This window comes from Micropterus salmoides, unplaced genomic scaffold, assembly GCF_014851395.1.
Source record: "Micropterus salmoides isolate LMB-PRFRI ecotype aquatic unplaced genomic scaffold, ASM1485139v1 Ms_hic_scaffold_22, whole genome shotgun sequence".
NCBI classification, from domain to species: domain Eukaryota; kingdom Metazoa; phylum Chordata; class Actinopteri; order Centrarchiformes; family Centrarchidae; genus Micropterus; species Micropterus salmoides.
The window spans coordinates 8,762,530-8,784,043 of NW_024041373.1; the positions used below are offsets into that span (position 1 = coordinate 8,762,530).

The following is a 21,514-nucleotide window of genomic DNA, read 5'->3' on the forward strand; positions in this document are numbered from 1 at the left end:
CGATTGCCACTGTGAGACATCCACCATTGTGTCCCTGAGCAAGACACTTAACCCCTAGTTGCTCCAGAGATGTGCGACCTCTGACATGTATAGCAATTGTAAGTCGCTTTGGATAAAAAGCGTCCGCTAAATGAATAAATGTAATGTAAAATCTATCTATAAATCACATAGACTTGAAGCAGAGCTGCAAGAGGACATCAAAATGGTGAACATCAGCATGTTAACATTGTCACTGTGAGCATGTCAGCAAGCTGTTTGCACAGCCTCACAGAGCTGCTTGTATAGCTGCAGACTTTTAAATCTCTGCCTCTTATTACATGAACCTGCAACACAGAACTGTTTCTAATAATTACTGCTGTGAAGTATCAATCAATACAAATGTATTGTAACTGAAGCTCTCCCTAATGCCATGACCTGTTGGCTTTACCATTGCCGGATGATGTTTTGAGAACATTCTTGCAATGCAGTTGATCAGCAACCACCATCACTGAATACGACCCAATGCACGGCTGCCACTATCAATCACACTCGCTAATAGATCAACTTTGATTAACTTACATCAAATCAGATAAATCAACTACTCACTCTGTTGAATGAAATCTGTCCTGATAAGAGAAAAAAGGGAAATCAATCAGCTAATCAGAGCACCTATTAGTCTGCCAGGAGGCTCACAAAGACTTTTTGTCTGATCAAAGTCAGACAGATCGAGACACAGAGCCACACTATCATGACAATGACGAGTCCCTTGTTCATTAGCAAAATTGCTTGGACCACTGGCATAAATTCAGTATCTAACTTGATCACATTTACTCTGTGTTTGTGCTGAGCTTAGCAATTTTGCATTAAGCCTTGGCCTATCAGAACAAGTGAAGGGGAAAATGGCACTGTTCCTATCAGAATAAACTAGTCTTAAATACCAAAAAACATACCCACTTATTGAGCCCCAGCAGTTTCATCCAGTTTCTCTGAATTAATTGCAGATATGGTGGAAAATCCCTCTCCCAATAGTAAGTGAAGAATCAAAGGATACCAGCAAAATAGTTTTAGCTGAACCATCTCCGCCCATATCAGATAGCCTAATAAGAAAACGAAATTCAGCTCAGAGGAATGTGCTTAAAAAAAATAAATAAAAAAGCCAGTTATCGCTGCCACTCACTGCAAAAATGCATCATACTTACAGCAACTTTAACACATCAGACACACAAGTCAGAGATTAGGACAAGAATAAGTTTTTCTATCATTTATTTCGCAAATGTGGCATGAACACTTGCATAAGAACATCTTATCTTAAGGTTGGTCCAGTAGAAAAAGACAAAAAACACTTGAATGATTTAATACTTTGTTTTTCAGCTTTCAATTCTGTCAAGTAAATTTGGAGCCTATATTTAGTCTAAATGAGGGAGCGGATTGCAAGTAGGTATTTCTAAAATCTTTTTCTTTCAATCATATAAATTTCCAGAAATCAATCTCGTTTCCTAAAGCAAAGCTAAGAAAGAGTAAAATGACTGGATAGAAATGGCATCAACATCTACATAAGCAAGGGATTAGCTGACTATAAAATGTACAGTTTTTAAAATTTAACTTAATATTCACATTCATATATAAAACTTACAAAACCTGGATCTTTCAAACCCACTAAAAATAGCCTTTTTTCTGTTACTGCTGAAAGATCATTTTAAATTACCATAAATTTAATGGATTATTTATGTATTATCAGCATCATTAATGTCCTTATTTCTGCCATATTGTTTTTGTTCTTTTTTCCAGACTTTTTTGATTCATCTCAAAAAAACACAAGTCAATAAATTAACATGCTACCTCAGTCCCTGAAAGCCAATACTCAACTGTGTTACTGTGTGAGAGTAAGACAGGTGTTTTGTGTATATTAAAGTGTGTATCCATGTCTGTATGTGTGAGTTTGTGTGTGAAGAGAAATATAGGACACATAACCTGTTAGCATACCTGCCTCAAACTCAAAGTAGGGTAGGTAGGGAGGGTTGGGGTTATTTCGGAGTCCATACAAAAAATAATTCATTGTAAATATATATATATATTTATACATATTTGAATATATTTACAAATATACCCAGCACTATACATTATACTGTGTATTTTCTTTCTCCAGAGTAATTGGGAAGGTTTATCAAGAGAACTGAAAAAGAAATGCATCAATATTACAAAATAAACAGGAGAGCAGTTTCTATATGTGCTCTCCTTCGATTCCTCTGTTTTGTTAGTTGAAGCTCTGTCTCTCAGTCCTTTTCCTATTTATCATCCTCTTCTAGTCCCATATTTTTCAAGTTCACATCGGTCCATACATTCCTCCAAGAGCAAATAACAGTCTTGGAATGCCAGCCACTGGAATGGGATCACCAAACAAGTAACGTCGTCGAATGTAAAAAAAAAAAATTAAAAAAATCCTCGGGGTACAAACATGAGAACCAAACTGAAAAGTCTGTGTGTTTATATGAAGGGAGAGGAGAAGGGGGGTCCCCAGGGAATGTCAATTCATTCAGTCAGTAAAAAACAGCTTCTTTAAGGTCCCTGTCCTCTCCTATAAGACCTCATGTGAGCATGTAGTGTGTGTGCATGGCAGTATGAGTGTGTGACAGCAGCGCTACCACCAACCCAGTCCCATCTGGTTCCATTAGTCCACTGGGAGCCAGAGGGGTGATGGGGGGGCAGGAGGTTGGGAGGATTTCAGAGAGGGTGTCTGTGCTACGTGTGTTTAGGGACGTTGAGGGGTAAGACTGGGGCAGGTCAAGCTGGGGTAGAGAGGGTAGGTGGGGGCTCATGTTTTAACGTTTCCATTGATGTGCGGATACTTGGGGAGGCAGGGCTCGTCCGGTAAGGGGTCGTGGGAAAACACAGAGTCGTCGCCGGAGGAGCAGGAGCTGCGAGTGTCGGGGAAGCTGGGGGAATACTGCTCTGCTGGGGCACACAGGTCCAGATACTCCTGTAGACATAGACAACAGAAAGAAAGAGTTGGGTGGGATAATTTACAGACAAAAGCTCATGTGTTACAAAATGGAATGACGCTTCAAGGGAGTGAGAGGCGAAACATCTAGAGCAAACAGGATAACATGTACTGCTGAAACCAAGTCAAAAAGAACAGGGAATTTCCAGAGGAGGTTGAGAGAGGTGGAGGAGAAGAGTATCACCTTCATTATGATATTTATCTAAACCATACCAAATCAACCTGGAAGGATTTATGAAACAGAACAAAAAAATAATCTTAAACTGGATACCGTATGAAAATATTTGCAGAAATAATAGGTAATTGAGTGTCGAAGGGTTGCAGGGTTGACCTAGTTGCGGTTTTGGTCCACTACAAAATGGTTTAATGTGGTTGGGAAGTTGGGGAAAAGAGGATAGGTTCAGACCAGAGAACTGGGGTAGAGATGTGGCACTGTAGCCTTGACAGCATCCCTTCACATCACTCTCAATCAGTCCAAACAAACCTGACATCTGACACTCAAACACCCAACATGAACACTATGAGATGGCTGGAAAAAATAAAGAAGCTGGCAAAACACAAGGCTCACCCCCTCCCCAAACAAGGAAGATGAAAACCCCAAGAAATCCTGTTATTAATTTTTGACCCGTTCCAGTGTTGTGAAGTTGTTTTGGTCTTTTCATGTCGGCTGAGGCACCCTTTTCCCCCTTCTGCTTGTCTTTCATGGTTGTTATTGGGACTAGTTGTGAGGAGGAAGAGTTCTTGGGGTTTTCTAGAAAATGAGTGCTGGCTTCCATTTTCCCAGCTCAACACGAGGAGGCTCACATTACTAAAGACCTCCACATCTGCCAGCGGTTTTGGGCAGAGGGAAAGGAGGAGGGGGAGAAAAGGCAAGAAAAAGGCGCTTTATTACATTTCAAAAGTTCAAACTCAAAGTTGGGCTTTTTTGGCATAAATTCATGAAGTTCCAGCTCCAGAGCAGACGAGTCTTGACAGCTTTCCATCGACGGCCTCTTTTCAGTTCGGCACGCGGATATCACATCAGACAGGAAGGGGAATGGAAAGAAATGTAGGCTATTATAGGGAGCGAAGCATGGATGTGATGATTGGGCAACTTCACTGGGCCATAGCGGCCATGTTGGGCCTGGATCAAATCATCCGGCCATTTTTTCATTCACCATTTAGGCCTTGTGTCAGCAACGTGGCTGCTAATGCTCCTAAAGCTTTCAGCAACATTCTGCTGAGCCCTGCATGCACTGGCAAGAGCGTGATTTAGTTTGGATTGAAAAACATGTTACTGTGTATAGGAATGTATCATATTATTCTATTTTATTAGTGTAGACCGAATTCTGACCACCCTGACACCAGGAACTTTGTGGAATAAGAATGTGTGTGAAGAAAGAGCTGCACTCACCTCGTTGGTGTTGAGGGTGAGGATGCGATCCAGATCCTCTACTAGCTGCTTGAAGGTGGGTCTCTGGGATGAGATGGCATGCCAGCAGTCTTTCATCATCATGTACCTGAGAGAACGAAAATTAGAACCAGTTTACTCAAAGAGAAGAGTGGATAAAGGGAGACAGAGCAGAGTAATTCAGCGAATGCATTATTTATTCTGTCCAAGCTCAAGTTGTGCCACTCCTCATCTGACTTTCGCCTGCGGAAATAATTTATGCCTCTGGACTCTGGATTCTCAAAACAGTGTTCTCTGACACCATCTCATTTAGAAATTAGAATTTTTTTTTGCAATCAATAACAGAGACAATAAAGCCAATTTTATGGCCTGCTGTTGATCATAAACATTGCTCCCAGTGGGTTTTCTTTATATACTATAATGTGTGTGTGTGAGTGTCATGCACTGCCACTGTGTCCGTCTGGCACCATAGCAGAGCTATGCCATTGTCTGCTGACTGCAGAGGACTCATTGTGAATGAGGACACTGATAGCAGCCAGTCACAGCTGTGCAGAGGCCCGACAAAGAGTACACGGAGCCCGGGCGTCACGGATCTGATGGAGCTAGTGTGTATCTGGGCGACAGTGTGGGTTAGGGAGCATGTGAGTTTGGGAGAAAAAAGCAAAACCAAGGCTCTTACAGCTCGTTGGTGCAGTTGCCAGGCTTGTCCATGCGATGTCCCTCTTTGAGCAACTTGAAGAGCTCTTCAACAGGAATGCCAGGGTAGGGGGAGCCCCCTAGGGTGAAGATCTCCCACATCAGCACCCCAAATGACCAGCTTGATGAGACACAAAAACACAGATATACATTATCAATACAGTAAAGAATGAGTATGAAACAGCAGCGTTCATCTGTACATAGTGTTCAAGAGCTCCCAGTCTTTAATAACATTAGGCCCTTTCCTTTAACCTGCAGATAATTTCCATAGAGTCACTTGGCCAAAGTTTGGAAATAACTTAACCAGTGTGACCACAGTGGTGTCAATGCCCTCTTTCTGCCGTCCGGTGGCTTGTGGTGTGAACCCACTCCCAGTGCCACTCTGGCCCTGATCTCAATGATGGCTTTTGTGCCCGTCTGGCCAGTCACACAAGATGGCATTGTCCAGTCACACCACACCAAAACAAACAGTGGACCACCCACAGCACACAAAAGAGGAGGGACAGGTCCAGAGATGGCAAGCGATTATTAACTATTAACTACTTCCTCATCCTAGTTAAGTATCAGTTATTCCATGCTGCTGCTGCTTTTCATCACTGTCACATGGTTAAATCAGAGATTGTGGATCCACGGTATCTTTCACTGTCCACACAATGGCTGTATTATAACATGCAGACATGCATTCAGGCCATGTTAGTGGTCCCACCAGCCAGGCAAGTAGACATGGATCAGTTATTATCAGTTCCCCAATCTGTTTACACAACCAGCCGGGGGTTTGCTCTTTCCTCTATCACTGTGTTGAATCTCTCCACTTGTTGACACAATTGTCTCTTCTTTCTGTGCTACTTTGTAACCGTCTCGTGTTTCTTGTCAGCCTGCTGCTCTGTGTGGGTTCGTGTCCACCTGCAAACAACCTTGACTCGCCAAATAAACATGCAAACCAACATGCTCTGGGTCGCTGACCTGGCATTCGGACTTACTACGGTGTACTTATGTTCCAACCTTCTAGGTACATAAACTACACTTAAACAAATCAACCTATCAGTATTAAAATGATTCTGTATTAGCAAGGGTCATATTCTGGAGTCGTACTCATGTCTCATTACATTCATTTTTATGATATCGATTGAAAGCAACATGAATATAAATGTCGGAAAACCAGTCAATACATAAAAATATGAAGGTACAAGGCTCTGAAATGTGGCATAGGAGCAAGCGCTAAAGGAACGCATTTGTTTTTCTTTGTGTTATTTGCTGAGGGGGAGGCCTCCGCAAAGGCTGGTCATGATGTGGTCTCTCTGGGCTTGAGCCACAACTCTTTACCTTTACCTAAGCTCCTGGGCCCATTTGTCAAAACAACAAGGGGCTAGTTTCATTGGAATTCATGTATTCATTTAATCTGATGTCATGTATGGATCGCCTACGCGTCTGGTGATGTTTGAGTGTCAGCCCACCACCCGCCGCCTCTCCTCATCTTCCTTTTCCCTTCATCCACATATGTGAAAAAGCCAATTACTAAAAGTGAGTGATGAAACGTAATTAGCATTGAGCTGAGAGAAAGGACTACAGTAGCCACTTCATGCCTGCACTCCCCCCATTCAGCCCCCTGTACTCCCCCAGGTTATTGACTGGTGCTGCGCCATGGAACATGACGGGCATCATGTGTATACACGCATATTATTTATGAGCACACACACGTACACACACAAACATGGACGGCAGAGAGACTCTCTATCCAAGTGCTTAACTGGATGAGCGTTATGTTTAGTGTGCTACTGGTGTATGACTCACAGACACACACACACACACACACAAAATCTTCTTTCCCAGGGGTCAGCATGCAAGGCATTTATCTAATTGCCACATACACTTTTTGCCGCCAGTGTCTGGAGCACAAACTTCAAACAACACTGTCCGAACGAATAAGACTCAAACACCAAAATGAGAGGGACGCTCTCCTTTGTTCTGTTTTTAGAATGAGCACTCTGGAACTTAAAAAGAGAGACAGACAGACAGAGACGGGTCAGCAATTCACATACCAGATGAATAAAAATAAGAACAGTGGGGCGAAAGGAGGAGGGGGGTTGGGAGATTATATTGATCGTGGAGTGACTCCAAAACGATGAGCCACATGTTCAAAGTGTTGCTGAATGAGGAGAGGGAAGAGTGGATGGCAGGGGGTTAAAGGAGGAGGGTGTAGGAGGATGAGGCCCGCACTGGAGGAACGCATTGTTGCGTTCAGACATGTGTGAAGGCCCAGAAGGAGGGGGGACTTCCGAGCCGAGCCGGAGGAGCGAGGGGTGAGTAGGTGGGGGAGGAGGCACTGGTGGGCTCCGGGCTCCTTCCAAGGCCCTTTGAAGCTGGTCAGATTAGTAACACGGCATTGGCTACAAGTCTAGCGTGAAATCCTCACTTTTGCCACAGACCGGCCAGTGCTGGACCCCTATAAGCAGCACCCCCACATACCCCTTCACCTAACACTCACCAGCACTGCACCAAAACACCTCGCCTACTCGCTGCTCCACTACTCCTGAAAAACAACACTCTGAATCTGACAGCTTGACTCCAACTTAAAAATAGTAAATCTGTTTACCTGTGTGAGAAGGTTTCCTTGCATCACTGATGTGTGTAAATGGATTTTCTATCATGTATTTTCAGTTGTGGGACACAGAAACAGATTGTTATATACTTACACATCACTCTGGTGTGTGTAGACCCGGTCAAACAGTGCCTCTGGAGCCATCCATTTTACCGGGAGACGACCCTGAGGGACACACACACATACACACACACACACACACAGGTGAGAGGTCAAACAAAATCTACACAAAACCCACGGCTGGCTTTCTTAATTTCTGGCCTGATAAGCATGTTTGAATTCATTCACTCACTGGGAGATCTCATTACTCCTGGAAAGGATGTGAAAGCAGCCTGGGGAATAAGGCACTAGAGCGACTGTCTGGGAGGAGGATTCCCAGAGGAACATTTACATTGTTAAAGCAATCGAGCTGATAAACAGGATCACAGATAAAGGAGAGAGTTTATCTCATTGTGCCATTAAAACACTGGCTGGGAAGCTAAGCATAGCTGACAAGACAACCTTGGTCAATATCTGTGTGGAAGAGGAATGGCAAGAATCAGACACAGAATTAATAAATGGAGGGGTAACACCTAAATAAGTCCTTATAAAACACATTTTTACTATTTAGTATTTTACTTTTTGTTCAGTGTATTGTAGGTTTTTATTCATTGCATAAATGTCACACTAGTGTGCACCTACAATGCATTTTCACAGAGTAATATTACGGTTGTTTAACAATAATTAGGCCAATGTAAATTATTCAGAAGAAAAAATAAACAGAAATAAAACAAATGTAGCACTACAAAGATTGCTCCGTCTAGATTGGTTTAATGCAATGTTTCATTGTGGCTGTTGTCATTGTCTTAATCATCAGCATCATTGCTTATTGTTGTTGTTGTTGTCAGCTAGTTCTCAGCATGATTGTGCATGCGATGAAAAGCCACCCATGCATACTAAATGAGGATGTGCAGTCAATGCTGCTCTGCGGTGGGAAAGAAAGACACCACTGGGCCACTATGGAGATGTCAATTATGTTTAAGCCGCTCCCCTCTCCCTCTCACTCTGTCTCTCTTTCTGGCTAATTGTATAAGTGTCTATGGAACTAAAGGAACAAGAGACTGAGGGATAAACAAGGCAGAGTCTCCAGAAGCACTACATTCACAGGCTGCCTGGGAACCTGCAGCTTTTGCCAAGACACCAGTAGAGGGAAAGAGTGAAATAGAAAGATGAGGGAAGGGAGGGAATTAGAGAAAAGAGAGAGACGGGTGGACTAATCTCACACTGCGGCTCTCAAAAACATTCCACTCCCTCAAAGCGCACGTCCCACAGTGTGCAACATGCAGGTTGAGGACTCACATTGGTCGTCTTTTTATAGTAGTCGATGTTGTGGACGTCCCTGGCCAGGCCAAAGTCAGCGATCTTCATTACGTTGCTCTCTGTGACCAGGACGTTCCTGGCTGCCAGGTCTCTGTGTATACACTGGGATGGAGAGAGTGAGAAATGAGGGGGTGGGGTGGGGGAAGGGTATAGGTGTAGAAGAGAGGTCACAGAGGGGAAAATTGAGGGGAAGGGAAGAATAAGAGAGTTACCTCACTCCATAAATAAATCGACTTAAACAGGTGTACACTTCATTTGGAATGATGTTAACATGTTTGTGGTGCATGTAATCATCTGGAAATTTTCTACACAGACGTAGCACTTAACTGCATAACATGACGCCACATTGGCTGAGCCATGAACATGTCTGGGTACGTACAAATTCCTCACATGCTTTGCCACATATATGGTCAAAGTTGTTTCTGTGCATCAGCGTGCATGTGCGTGTGTGTGAGAGACAGTATGCTCTGTCACATTCCAACAGTGAGAGGGAGCGTGAGGCTATGTTTGGCCAACATGGCCGTACCCCCATTGTGAAAACCTCATAATTCTTCTACACAGAGGGGCTTTTGTCATGGAATAAGAGACAATGCAGGGATTGGGCAGGGGGGTGAGAAGAGTGTTTTTAGGAGACAGTATTCCCACAGTGACGCACATGCAAGCGTCATGCAACCTTCCTGGATACAGCACATCAAATGCTCTGTGTACTGGCACAGAGATCTGGCAGCCAGCAAATTTGTGTGAGAACATGACATTTTGTTAATTTTTGTGCATCCCCCTTTTACCTTCTGTGATGCTAGGTACTCCATGCCCCGTGCCACCTGATAAGTGCAGGAGACGAGATCTTTGAAAGTAAGCTGTTCATCTGAGACACGGGCAATGTCATAGGAGTATTCCATGCCGGGCGGCCGGCGGGCTCGGAGGTACTCCCTAAGGTTGCCTTTGGAGGCGTACTCCACAATCACATAGAGGGGGCCTGCAGTGGAGAAAAAACCCACATTACCTCTTCACATGGTCATAAATTATTCCCTTTGAGATGAAGAACAAAAATAAAAGTGAATTTTTAATGTACATAAAGAAGAAGCACCTCTCGTTTGAATATGTTAAGAATTAGATGCTTGCTTCAAGAAAATGTCTGTGCAAAAACAGTAGGAAGTCTATATGGAAAACAGCGTCTTCATAGTCAGACTGTCCAGCGCTGCATCGCAGCATTTATGTACATGATGTAAGTCCTTTTCCACAGGGAAAAAGAGTGTACTTAGGTGTGATAAGGGGCATAATTGCAAGTTTAATTTCCATACAATCATGGCTCCACTGATCTCCATGAGTGGCTCTGAGAAAAAAACTTCTTAGAGTGCTTCATCCACTTTTCACACAAATGGTTTCTAGCTACCTCGAAAAAGGTAGGACGCCTCATCCTACACCACCTGTCTGATGTGGTCTGATCAAACATTTTCTGAATAAGTTTCAGAGTTTCAAGTGTGCAGCAACCTTTAGTACAAAGTTTACAAGTCACAAGTCAGAACACAATACGACTTTGAATACTAAAAAAACAAACCATACAATCTTCTAAGTGTTTTCAGAACATCTGTGTATTCCCTTCATATACTTTATGATGTTGTGTCCCGTCCTACTCACCGTCTTGCGTGCAGGCCCCCAACAGATTAATGATGTTCTTATGTTTGCCAATCATCTTCATCATTTCCATCTCTGACACCAGGTCAGACAGGTCTTTCTCAGTGGCATCATCTAAGAATAGAGGAAGTTAGATTGTAGGTATTCAGAAAAAACTCAAAAAACATAAACACCCTAGTCTTGACTTCCCTTTAACCCTGGACTCAGGACCCAATAGCTAACACCTTGTTTTGTAGGTGCTTCTGATTAAGTGCGGCTGACAGACAATGTGGGCTAAAATTACGGCAGAGAGAGAAGCTCCTCACACAGACTACAGAGGCATCCTTTCAGTGCCAGGGGGAGGGAGGAGGAGGAATTAAAGACGTTCAATCTGGATTCATTATCTGCTGCACAGGCTCCTTTTTCATGGGATAGATTGAGCCAATAGAGGTATCCAGACAGTCAGAATGACATTGCCTGCATTCCTCCGCACCATTACATTACCTTCTAAAGAGCAGATTTCCATTGCCAAGGTTGGTCCACTTACCTGCTGCTGTACCTGATCTAACCGACCCCGACCCCCTCCAACCCCAAACCAATCCAGTTCCCCCTCCTGCTGCTTTCATTAATCATAGCAGTGCTGCTGCTAGTGTGACTTGCCTCTTTGTGTAGGTGCTGACTGAGCTCCAGCCAGCTGCTGCTCTGGGGTCAGGTATGCGACCGCCCCTAACCCATACCTACCCAACCTGCTTCCCCCTAGCCATCACTCAGCAACCACCAATAACGAATAATAATGACAGCCCCAGGCTCCACCTTGCACCTTTGCTGAACCCTCACTGGAGCATAAATCAACAATAAAATGTAGTCAGATTGCCCACAAGACATAATGAAGCATCTTATCCCAGTGGTCCAATTTAAGTGAGACGTTTACTATTACAACTTCACTGTGATTGTGCAGCGGCAGGAGACTCACTTACCTTTCAGCATCTTAACAGCGACAGTTACAGCCTCCTTGGGTTTGTCCTTATCGATGCCCAGGGCCTCTGCCATTACAACTTGGCCGAAACAACCTTCACCTAGGGGCTTGCCCAGGGTCAACCTGCAGCCACCAGACAGCAAAACACAGAGGGGGAAACGAGGAAATAGACAGGAGGATGTTAAACTGATAAAACTGAAAAACAAACTAAAACTCATCAACCTGATCTGACCGTGACATAGACTCACTCCCTGTGCAAAAATAGCAGGTTAGATAGAGTGTGAGAGAGGGAATGAAACCAGGCACCAAGCCAGTTTCTCAGCCTCACCCTGTGTGTGTCTTTTTTTTTTTTTACTAGATCGCTCTCTCTGTTTCAATCAGATTGTGTCTGTGTGAGTGCTTTATTGGCGCGGTGGCTGTAGCCCGTGCCAGGGCAGTAGGTAGGAAGGCAGACATGGCAACGATAATCACCTGATAAAGCCAGGGAGAGGCACTCACTTCTAAACTGTTTACCCTGTCTTGGCATGTTCCAGTATACACTCTTTACAAGTCATTACACAGGGCTTAGCTTAGCCCCGACACATTAGCCTGTGACAGATGGAATGCTGGCTTTTTGTTGCCATACAGGTGGGCCTGATTACAATACCAGATGGAAATTTAAGTACAATTTTATTGTAAGCCATGTCACAATAGCTGGTGTGTTTAACTTTATGTCCACACTATATTCCATTGATATAGTGAAGAAAATATACTCACACACATGCTCTTTCCCAGCTAACCATCAGAGCCACATCACCTATCTGACCCCTGAACTAGCAGTGTACCTTGGTGCTTTTACATTTGATTGACAAGTGTAGGCCTCACCTCATAAGGCCCAGTGTCCGGGCTATGTAAACACTCTTTGCAAAGCCTAGGGCCTGAGGCCGGCGCCCTGCTGTAGTAACACAATCCCCTATCTGTCCACACACTCGCCACGCTCAATGGCAACCATTCTGTCCATCCAGACACACATAATCAATGTTATTTTTCCTCCATGCAAACCGCAAACGTTTGCATTCCTCAGCTTTCTGCAATCCCAACATGATCCCTCAGGCGCTGGGATGACAGGCGAGGAATAAAGACCCAAACAGAGAGGCACACAGAGATTTATTTAGCCTAGACAAAACATACCATCAATTAAAATCAAAATGTTTCACCAGAATAACATTCTGCATGCACACAAGAGATTCTAGCATTACATCAGAAACGTTTTTTTCACTGATGAGTGAAATGTATGATCCAAGCTCTTTTTACAACCATTTTAACAAAAGACAGGCCTTCATGTTTTCCTTTTCTTTCAAAACCAGAGGTCTCAAGTGGGTATTAAACTATCCTAACCTTTGCTGTCCCATTAAATCCACCCTAAAGCTTATCACTGGCCGCTGCAACTGTGACTAACCGAAACCTCAGCGGTGCTAATTCCTCTGGTATGAAACCAACCGAAACACTCCTAGCCCAAACATGCAGATGAAAGCTGCAAGTGCTAACCAGTAATTAGCACAGATTTATTCCTTAGCATCAGAAGCATGTGTGAGAGTATGTGTGAGTGAGAGTGTGACGTAGCAGCAGCTGTTATAATGAGGCAAAGGGGCAGGGTGCCAAGTTCAGATCATTTTACTACAGCACCAAGAGATGAATCAGTAGCCTTTACCTCAGCCACCATAGCCAATTTTCAGCAGTTAGTCACTATTGCCTGTTGTCTTTCAGTGTTAATGGCACTCTTCACCTAGAGCAATAGTTATCTGATCATTTAGCAGTCGAGATACAATCAGACAGATGCTCATTGTGCAGTAATTTTGGTGTTATCGGCTAATGTAATGCACGCTGTTAGGAAATGATTGTTGTATTGGCATGGAGGACAAGAGCCACTGATCGCACTGAAAGTTGTCATGCATACCGTCAAACAGGTATGGTTTGTAAGCCTTGAATTCTGAGTGTGTTATTATGAATATGCCTTTCAGATTAAAGTGGCACTGCAGAGCAGATGTGCATTTTCAAGGCTTTTTTTATGTTTTATGCAGGAGCTGAATCAGATTTACATAATTATGTATTTTGCATTTTGCAAAATGGTAAGACTTGCAATTAGGACTCTGTCATAATATCTATTTTCAGTACAAAACAAAGGTCTCCACGGGTCACCAAAACCAGCAGAATCACTAAATCATATTGCCTTCAAAAAATAAGGTGAACAGGTTTGTGAAATGAAAACCGGGGACATTTTGGTTTGGTGGTCAGTAGGCCATGTCATTAAAAAATATAATGATATTAGCCTATATATGAAATAAAGAAGGGGTAAAGTTTTGGTTATATAATCTGTCAAATATAGCCCTCATGAATATTATCAAGTCATTTCAGGGCAGAAATAACCTTTCAGTCAACTTTCTGGCAATTAACATACTGCATTTTATGTGTTGTTTTGTCCATTTAAAGGTATTTTATCTTAATCATTCTGGCCACAAAAAATCTGATTTCAGATCTGTTAACACCTTATACAATCTATGATTAACACACAGTTAAAAACAGGGACAGCTCCGGGGACAGCTCCAGATGGGGGACAGGCCACCAAAACCATATACTGTCTTGTTTCCAATGCAAAATAACTTATGTTATGAGTATGTAAAACCAGTGATCACACAGTACTGGCAGAGAGGACGGTGGACGTCACAGGACAAGGCAGCAAGTGATCGTGTAAAACGACAGCCCTTACCTGTCTCGGGAAAACTCCCAGCGTGGATCCTCAGGAAGGTCATACTCAGGGATTGGCTCATCGTGCGCAGAGCTCCGCCGTGTTGTGATGCGTACCAGCGGCGTACTGGAGTTCATGGAAGAGCTAGAGTCTGCCGACACCTATAGGAGTAAAGAGATTGGCTGATCACCGCGGTCTGGGTTCATTAATCAGATAAAGCTCCTAGGCATCACTAGAGGAGTCCGAGTAAGTGTGACTTTCTGTGGTACTTTTATCAAAATTACCAGCAATGTTGGTAGGTATGGCACATTAATATGAATATAACCTTAATTTCCGTGGTTAATGCCTTAAAATTACTGGACAGTCTGTCTTGAGGCCAGAGATTACATTTCATTGATCATTAAAAAGTATGCTACAACTTATTTAGACGAATGTGTGTTAATCATTCAGCCTCGCCACAGTCCCAGGGCTCATCTCTTCTCTTTCCACCCTAACCTTACCTTGACTCAGGAATCAGGTTCTCGGGAGAATGTAATCCAACGGTTTTTGTACCTTTTGGAGCGTACCTTTTGGTTTCCCTTGAGGGGAAAGCATGGCTCACACAAAGAAAAAAATCTTTCTGGCTGCAGATTCAGGCAGAAGTGCTAACTTGCTCAGAAATGCAAGCCTTCTAAATGAGGCTGCAGGCTGTTTATAATACCATTACAGTGTATACTATGACGTGTGGAATTTCATTTTGTATATAAAATACAAGTAATAAGTATTTTTAAAAAGTCTATCAAGTATGCAACTTGTTTTATATTTTTCAACAACAGTCTCCTATATTTATATATGTAAATTATCTATAGTTTGTTGTCTGTCATTGTATTTCTGCAGCATGTTTGCAGTGTGTGATTTTTCTCCTCTAGGGGTGTTAGATGCCATTAGAACTCTTTATCTACTTTCTGTTACCTGGCGGCGCAGAGGGATCTGCTTGCTCAGTTTGTGGACCGCCGGTTGGCCCCCAAAGTCGGGTTTCTTTGCAGTGTTCCTCATGCGGCACACTACCACGATGCCCACCATGCAGGCGATGAGGAAGACACCGGCGCAGTATATTGCAATCTCCACATAGTCTGGGGAAAGGGGCCCTGGGGATTTCTCGAGGGCTGAGGAAAATAAAGAGTGAGGTCAGGTGAAGCCAAAGGAAGACGCTCACTGATCACTCTCACACACACGTATGGGTGACACAAAAGCACAGTCTCAGTTTAAACAGACACACATGCATATCAGACAGGCAAACACAGAGACAGATTCTCCAGAGGTGACTCATGAGCAAATGTAATCACCATCGGCAGGCAAACTAAACAGAAATGATTTTGTAGCATCCTCCTCTCTCTCTTCTTCCCAGGGTACCAGCACGCCTACTGGGTTTTTTTTGTACAGTCTCAAAAGATTTTAAATCGTGAGTCAGCCAATACAATCAGGCCGGCATATGTTTGCATTCTGTGCTAATGTTGGAGACACGCGAGCTCAAACACAAACACACACCCACAGATGACGGAACAATACGCGCTTCACTTCAGATCGCAAACAAGGGAGACCGGTGTCCTTCGTGGTTGTATAAGGCCTGAACTTCCTGTCGAGGAAATGGGATGTTTGTGTGTGTCTGTGTCTGTGTGTGCTATAGAAGTGGATTGTTGCATAATGCAAAGTCCTACAGACCACAAACAAGGCTCTTGTGCAGCACAGCCAACCAAGCAGCCCGTCAGCCAGCTGGAGGTGAAGCTATACTGTGTGTAGAAACCTTTCCCCTGTCTGCCTTGTATCAGCTAGTCCAAAAACCACAACACACACACAGAAGCCACAGCCTCAAAGGCGCCATCAGTGCAGATAGAGCACATCAAGGGCAATAAATATTACATATTACTCCCAGAGGAAATGGCTCGGCTGTGATCATTATGCTGTTTACAGACAAACCAAAACTATCATCTGGTTACGACATTAAGGGAGGGTTGATAATGGTTGTCTGTTGATGGCTGCAGACAGTCAACTACTCTCATCCATCTCATTTAATGCCCACCATACTTTCAGCTAGACATTGAGCAGAAACATTCATCTGTTTAGCCTGCAGTGAACTTGTGCACTGACACTTCTTGTTTTAGTTTTATGTATTTGATCCTTGGGTATGCATAATTACAGGCCAGACATCCAGCAACGGCACAAAAATAGGATAAAACGAGTTGATAAATGAGAACACACAAGTGGACAAACATTCACATGCACAAGTCATTTATTGTGTGAAGGTGGAGAGGTTTGGCCCTGATAATTGAGAAAGTCAAGCCAACTTGAAGCGAGTGTTGAGCTTTACCTTTCAATCTTTATTTCAAGGAGAAATAAGGATCTTACAAGAGGCCAATTATCAGAGCCAGGAAAGGAACATTTTGTGGCTTAAGAGACACACGTTGAGAGAAAGAACACATTTATTCGGCATGCAAACTTAGAACGAAAATGTGGCACTGAAAGACTTTCCCCAAGGAGCAGGAGAGAAATGTAACAGAAGGAAAAGAGAAGGCGGGCAACAAACCCTCCCCCCCTTTTGGAGTCTGGAGACACTTGAGCTGCTCTGGGAGATTCACTTCCGTCTCAGAGTTATAATAAGTCGTCTGCAAACTACCCCGTTATCTGCTCTGAGCTTTCAACAGCTCGCCAGTCCAGATAATATTATAGAATATATGCTCCTGCTCTTACATTACATTGTCTTGGATGTTGACGAGGCTGGTTCATCGCAGTAATCTAATATTTGAGCTGTGTGCCTCGGACTCCAGAGGGAGGACTTGTCTTCCACAGAGGTCATTGAAATGACATAATCCAAACGTTTTAGAAAAGGAGAGAGAAAAAAAAAGGAAAAGAGAGGACAGTATCTGTGTATATACCTGGAAGCACCGTCAACCAAGCAGTGTGATAGGAGATCCCAATAGAATTACCCGCCAAGCACGTATACTCCCCAGCATCTTCAAATGTTACATTGGGCAAGTAGAGAACTTCTATCTCCTTATCTGTGGTGTTTACACCTGCGGTCTGGGGAGAAGAAGAAGAGGACGAAGAGGAAAAGGGGGAGGTTGAACAGAAGAAAGAGAGGGTCAAAGATAAGAGCAGAGGGGGAGCGGAAAGCAGAAATGGGGAGGACAAGTCAGAGAAAGACGGGGGAGAACAGAGAGAAAGAGAAAAAAATGAGACCCAAAACACCAAGAGAAAAATAAGAGGAGATGTTTTTTTTTCCATCGTTGACGTCCCATCCACAGCAAAGGATGTTGGGAGTTTCCGTGGGTGAAGAGGAGGAGGCTTTATAAACAAAGACACGGATAGAGCCCAGTATACCACCAAAACATGAGAAAATAGAACAGATACACCAAAAATAAAAACCCAAAAGGTTCCCGTCACCAACAGAACCTGCTAATAGAGGCCAGTCTAATCAACATATAAGATTGGCCACATGCAGAAACAAACACAGAGAGCATGGAGAGCACTGCGCTGCAACACCTTACACCATCTTGACACAGCTTGCAAGAGAGAAAGATATGTGAAAAAAATTTAAGAGAAGTGCGTGAGACACAAGCTGTGACAATTACAGTTTCTAGGTATGCAGGTCCAAGCAGTGCTTCCATGGCTGCACTTGTCTCAGCGGTTGAGGCAGCGGCTGGAACACAAAGATCTAACATTAGGGGAGAGAAGTTCTGTGAGCCCAAGGACCACCAAGAGACCACCAGCAGGACCAGCACAGCACAGCAGGTCAGGGAAACCACACCAGGGAAAGGGAGGTAGCTAGGTGGGGTCAGGTCTCAAGGGTTACCTGGGATGACAGTCAGCCAGCCCGACTGGTTGGCCTCGCCTATATAATTGGAGACTTTACAGATATACTCTCCAGCATCGTCCTCCGTCACATTGGTGAGGGTGAGCATCTCCACGTCTGAGCTGTTAATGCCTGAACGCTGCAATCCACACATACACATACTTAGAGATGGACATGTAAAATCACACAAATAAGTAGAATCAGTCAGACAGACATGCAAAAATCATGACTACAGTTATTGTTTTCGGATCTGCAGGGGAGAGCAGGAATCACCACCAAGAGCCAGCATGGAAAAGACCTATCAGTTCATAAGGAAAAAAATATGATAATTAGCTCCTTATATGTCTTTTTAAATTCATCCGAAACACCTGCAACCACTGGCAACACACCAAGAAAAAAAGAAAGAAGGATTTGCCTGTAATCAAGGGAATAAAATCTAAAAGAGAAAGGGCAGGAATGTACCTTTAACACTCGGACATAGGGGTGACCATCAGGGCCGTAGCGACTTCCATTCTGAGTGATGTGCTTAAGCCACTGGATGTGAGGTTGGGCGTCGCTGTAGACCTTGCAGACGAAGCGGGCATCCTCCCCAACGTGTACAGTGGTGTTAGCTGGGAGACCAGCCTGGAGGATAGGCCGGTGAGGGGACCGTTCTGTTGGTGGGTAGGGAAATGTTTGTTTTAGCATGCTGGTTCATTAAACTCAACGGATATGCTGACCAACAGCAAAGTGTCTCAAAAACTTGGTATTTCATTTATCTTTGCAAAAGCAGAACTACACGTACTGTCAGTGGGAATGTTTTCCAGCCACCCTGACAGGTAAAATCATGACTTCTTATCGCAGAAGCATTTAGACGCTTCACACAAAACAGAAAGGCGGAGGCATTTCTCACTAAAAGAACTCAGGTGGAGGAGGACTGCCATAAAGCAGAGTGTGTATATATTACATGTGAGCAGGGGGTTAAGTAAAGCTATGTACGAATCCTGGAAAGTGAAACACCTTCATAGCACCCCTACATCTCCAGTTATCTGCATTCTTTTACAAGCAAACATTTGGCCTGTGAATCCAAACAGAGCGAGACCTGTTGAACAATGCCCCCTTTCAAACACTACCCGGCCTGCACAACCACACTGAGGAGCCCACCAACCCCCACACTGACAGCAACCACCCGCTGCCACACACACACACACACACACACACACAAAATGACATCACTCAGCCTGGGGAGTTGCCTCAGCTTTCCAAAACAAAGCCTTAACCTTAAGGTAGGTGCAGTGAGTGGGTCGGGGGGATGGTCAGAGGGTGAGGCTGGGTTTAAGAAAGAGGACTAAAAAAGGGAGAAAGAATAAGCAAGGAAGGGAAGAAAAGGGATCAACAGATGGAGAGTGCAGAAACTAGGAGGCAGAGACTTCTTCCATATGTCTGTCTGCCTGCCTGTCTTCCTCCTCCATCTTTCTGAAATCTATCAGATCAGATGATTCCCACCCCTCCTTCATCTCTCCCCATTGCCCTCCTCCTTCCCTCACATTCCTAGGGCTCGCCTTGTTTATTGTCTCTCTTTCTTTACCCCACTTTTCTCTCATCCTCCATCTTCCACAGGCCTTCTCACCCTCTCGATCTTTCCCAAACAGAGAGAAGAAGTGATCATCTTAAATCTAATAGTCCAACACTAAATGCTCTTGTTCTAAAACCTACCAAACAAAATACTGTCTGGCATAAAAAATATATTTAAACAGGCAAAAGGGGAAAAAGCAGTCATGCAGAGACAGATATGTTGGCAAGACAAAGAACCTTTGGAGCCGCCATTTTTAAAAATGAATTCTAACCTTCATTACAGCAGATCCAAAAGTCAGCTGGACCATTTAGAGCTGCGTAGCTGACAACTCAGGCCAAATGACAGAATGAGTGTGCAGTGCAAGAAAATATGCCACATCATGTTTATGGAGAAACCCCAAAACGATAAAAGTTTGTGGAGCAGTTCTTGCTTAAATAAGATAAAGGACAATCATGTAGGAATGTGTGTGGGCATAGGCAAGTGCAGCGAAGCTCGTTTATAGCCCACTGACCTCACACAAGAAAGCTACACTTAAGGAAGGAAAGACATGAAGGAAGACGGTTAAAGAAATCGTAAAATAGGGATTTGAAAAAACCTAGCCAAGTTGTCCTCTCTGCCTGCAGCATGAGATGAGGGAATGGTGACAGAAAAAACGGGTGGTTTCCATGTATCCAGTGGTGGAAGCAAATTACATTTACTCAAGTACTATTAAGTACAATTTTTAGGCACTTGTACTTCACTTTCCATTTTATGCTGTTTTATACTTTAACTACACTACATTTCAGAGTGAAATATTGTACAGTTACAACCATTAGGTTGGGAACAACTGGACTAAACTAGCTAACTGTATATAAACTAGTTAAAACTAACTCCACCTTGAGCAGCTACAGCATGCTGCTTACACATTGATGTATCAATACTGTCACATAAAATAAAATACCAATCATAGACATTTTACTGCAGAACGAGTACTTTTAAGTACATTTTGCTGTGGTAATACCTGTGCTGTTTAAGCAGAATTATGTATGAAAGCCTTTCAATGGAATATTTATACATTGTTGTATTAGTACTTTTAATTAAGATCAAAATGAAAATGAAAGAGCCCACCCTGCGGTGCCTTTTTATCTTTTGCTGTGACATTATGTAGTGACCCGTTTCAAAACTGAATCCATTTATCAATTAAGTCATTAGTGGAGAAATTTGATGGCAGCGTTGGTGGGACAGAGGCAGAAAGAAGCGTGAGGGGACGGACCAGGGGCATTCCATGTTGTCCCATGCGAGACTGGTGAACTCTGGGTAACCTAGTGGCTTGGCACACAGGGCCCTGAGGGTCACGGAGAAGTAGAAGCACAGGAAGTGGCACAGGATGGCATGGGGCTACCGACAAAGTGGAGCATGGCCACTGGGTGCCACGGTTCTGACTGAGAGAGCCAACGTCAGTTTTGACTCCTCATTTGTTTCTACTTGTCATGTGTGTCTGTTGGTGGATGTCCAACTGCGGCCCTTTTTCCAGAAGCTAGTTTGAACTAGAAAAGGCCGGTTCCTCTTGGTTGTAATAGCCGATCCTGCAGGTCATTTGTTGAAAAAAGGAGACTGATAAGAACAGCCTTCTATGTTTCTGTTCCCCCTCCTTTTCTCTGTCTCCCCCTCTCCTCCCTCTGTCCACCCCAGTATAACGGAGGAAAATGAAGCAAGAGGTTGCAGGGGGCAGTGCTGAGGAGCCAGACATGGAGGGGGTTTACTGCTTTGCAATAAAACAGGACAAAAAACAGAACTATGCAGTCTGAAGGAGAG

General features: G+C 43.7%; 1 protein-coding gene across 5 annotated transcripts in view; it reads right to left on the bottom strand.

Moving 5' to 3' along the window:
* Nucleotides 1–1,225: 1,225 nt before the first annotated feature.
* Nucleotides 1,226–21,514, bottom strand: part of fgfr2 (fibroblast growth factor receptor 2) — a 40,763-nt gene continuing 20,474 nt past the window's right edge. For 3 of the 5 annotated variants that reach the window (XM_038736874.1, XM_038736873.1, XM_038736870.1), the window contains 12 exons: nt 18,628–18,818; nt 17,249–17,393; nt 15,282–15,481; nt 14,358–14,497; nt 11,613–11,734; nt 10,660–10,770; nt 9,807–9,997; nt 9,001–9,123; nt 7,757–7,827; nt 5,047–5,184; nt 4,371–4,476; nt 1,226–2,956 (listed from right to left, as the gene is read on the bottom strand). In XM_038736874.1, coding sequence (XP_038592802.1) covers nt 2,792–2,956; nt 4,371–4,476; nt 5,047–5,184; nt 7,757–7,827; nt 9,001–9,123; nt 9,807–9,997; nt 10,660–10,770; nt 11,613–11,734; nt 14,358–14,497; nt 15,282–15,481; nt 17,249–17,393; nt 18,628–18,818 — 1,703 coding nt within the window. In that variant the 3' untranslated portion in view covers nt 1,226–2,791. Of the gene's footprint in view, nt 2,957–4,370; nt 4,477–5,046; nt 5,185–7,756; nt 7,828–9,000; nt 9,124–9,806; nt 9,998–10,659; nt 10,771–11,612; nt 11,735–14,357; nt 14,498–15,281; nt 15,482–17,248; nt 17,394–18,165; nt 18,305–18,627; nt 18,819–21,514 lie in introns of all 5 variants that reach the window. The other 2 variants (XM_038736871.1, XM_038736872.1) reach the window with 2 other exon arrangements.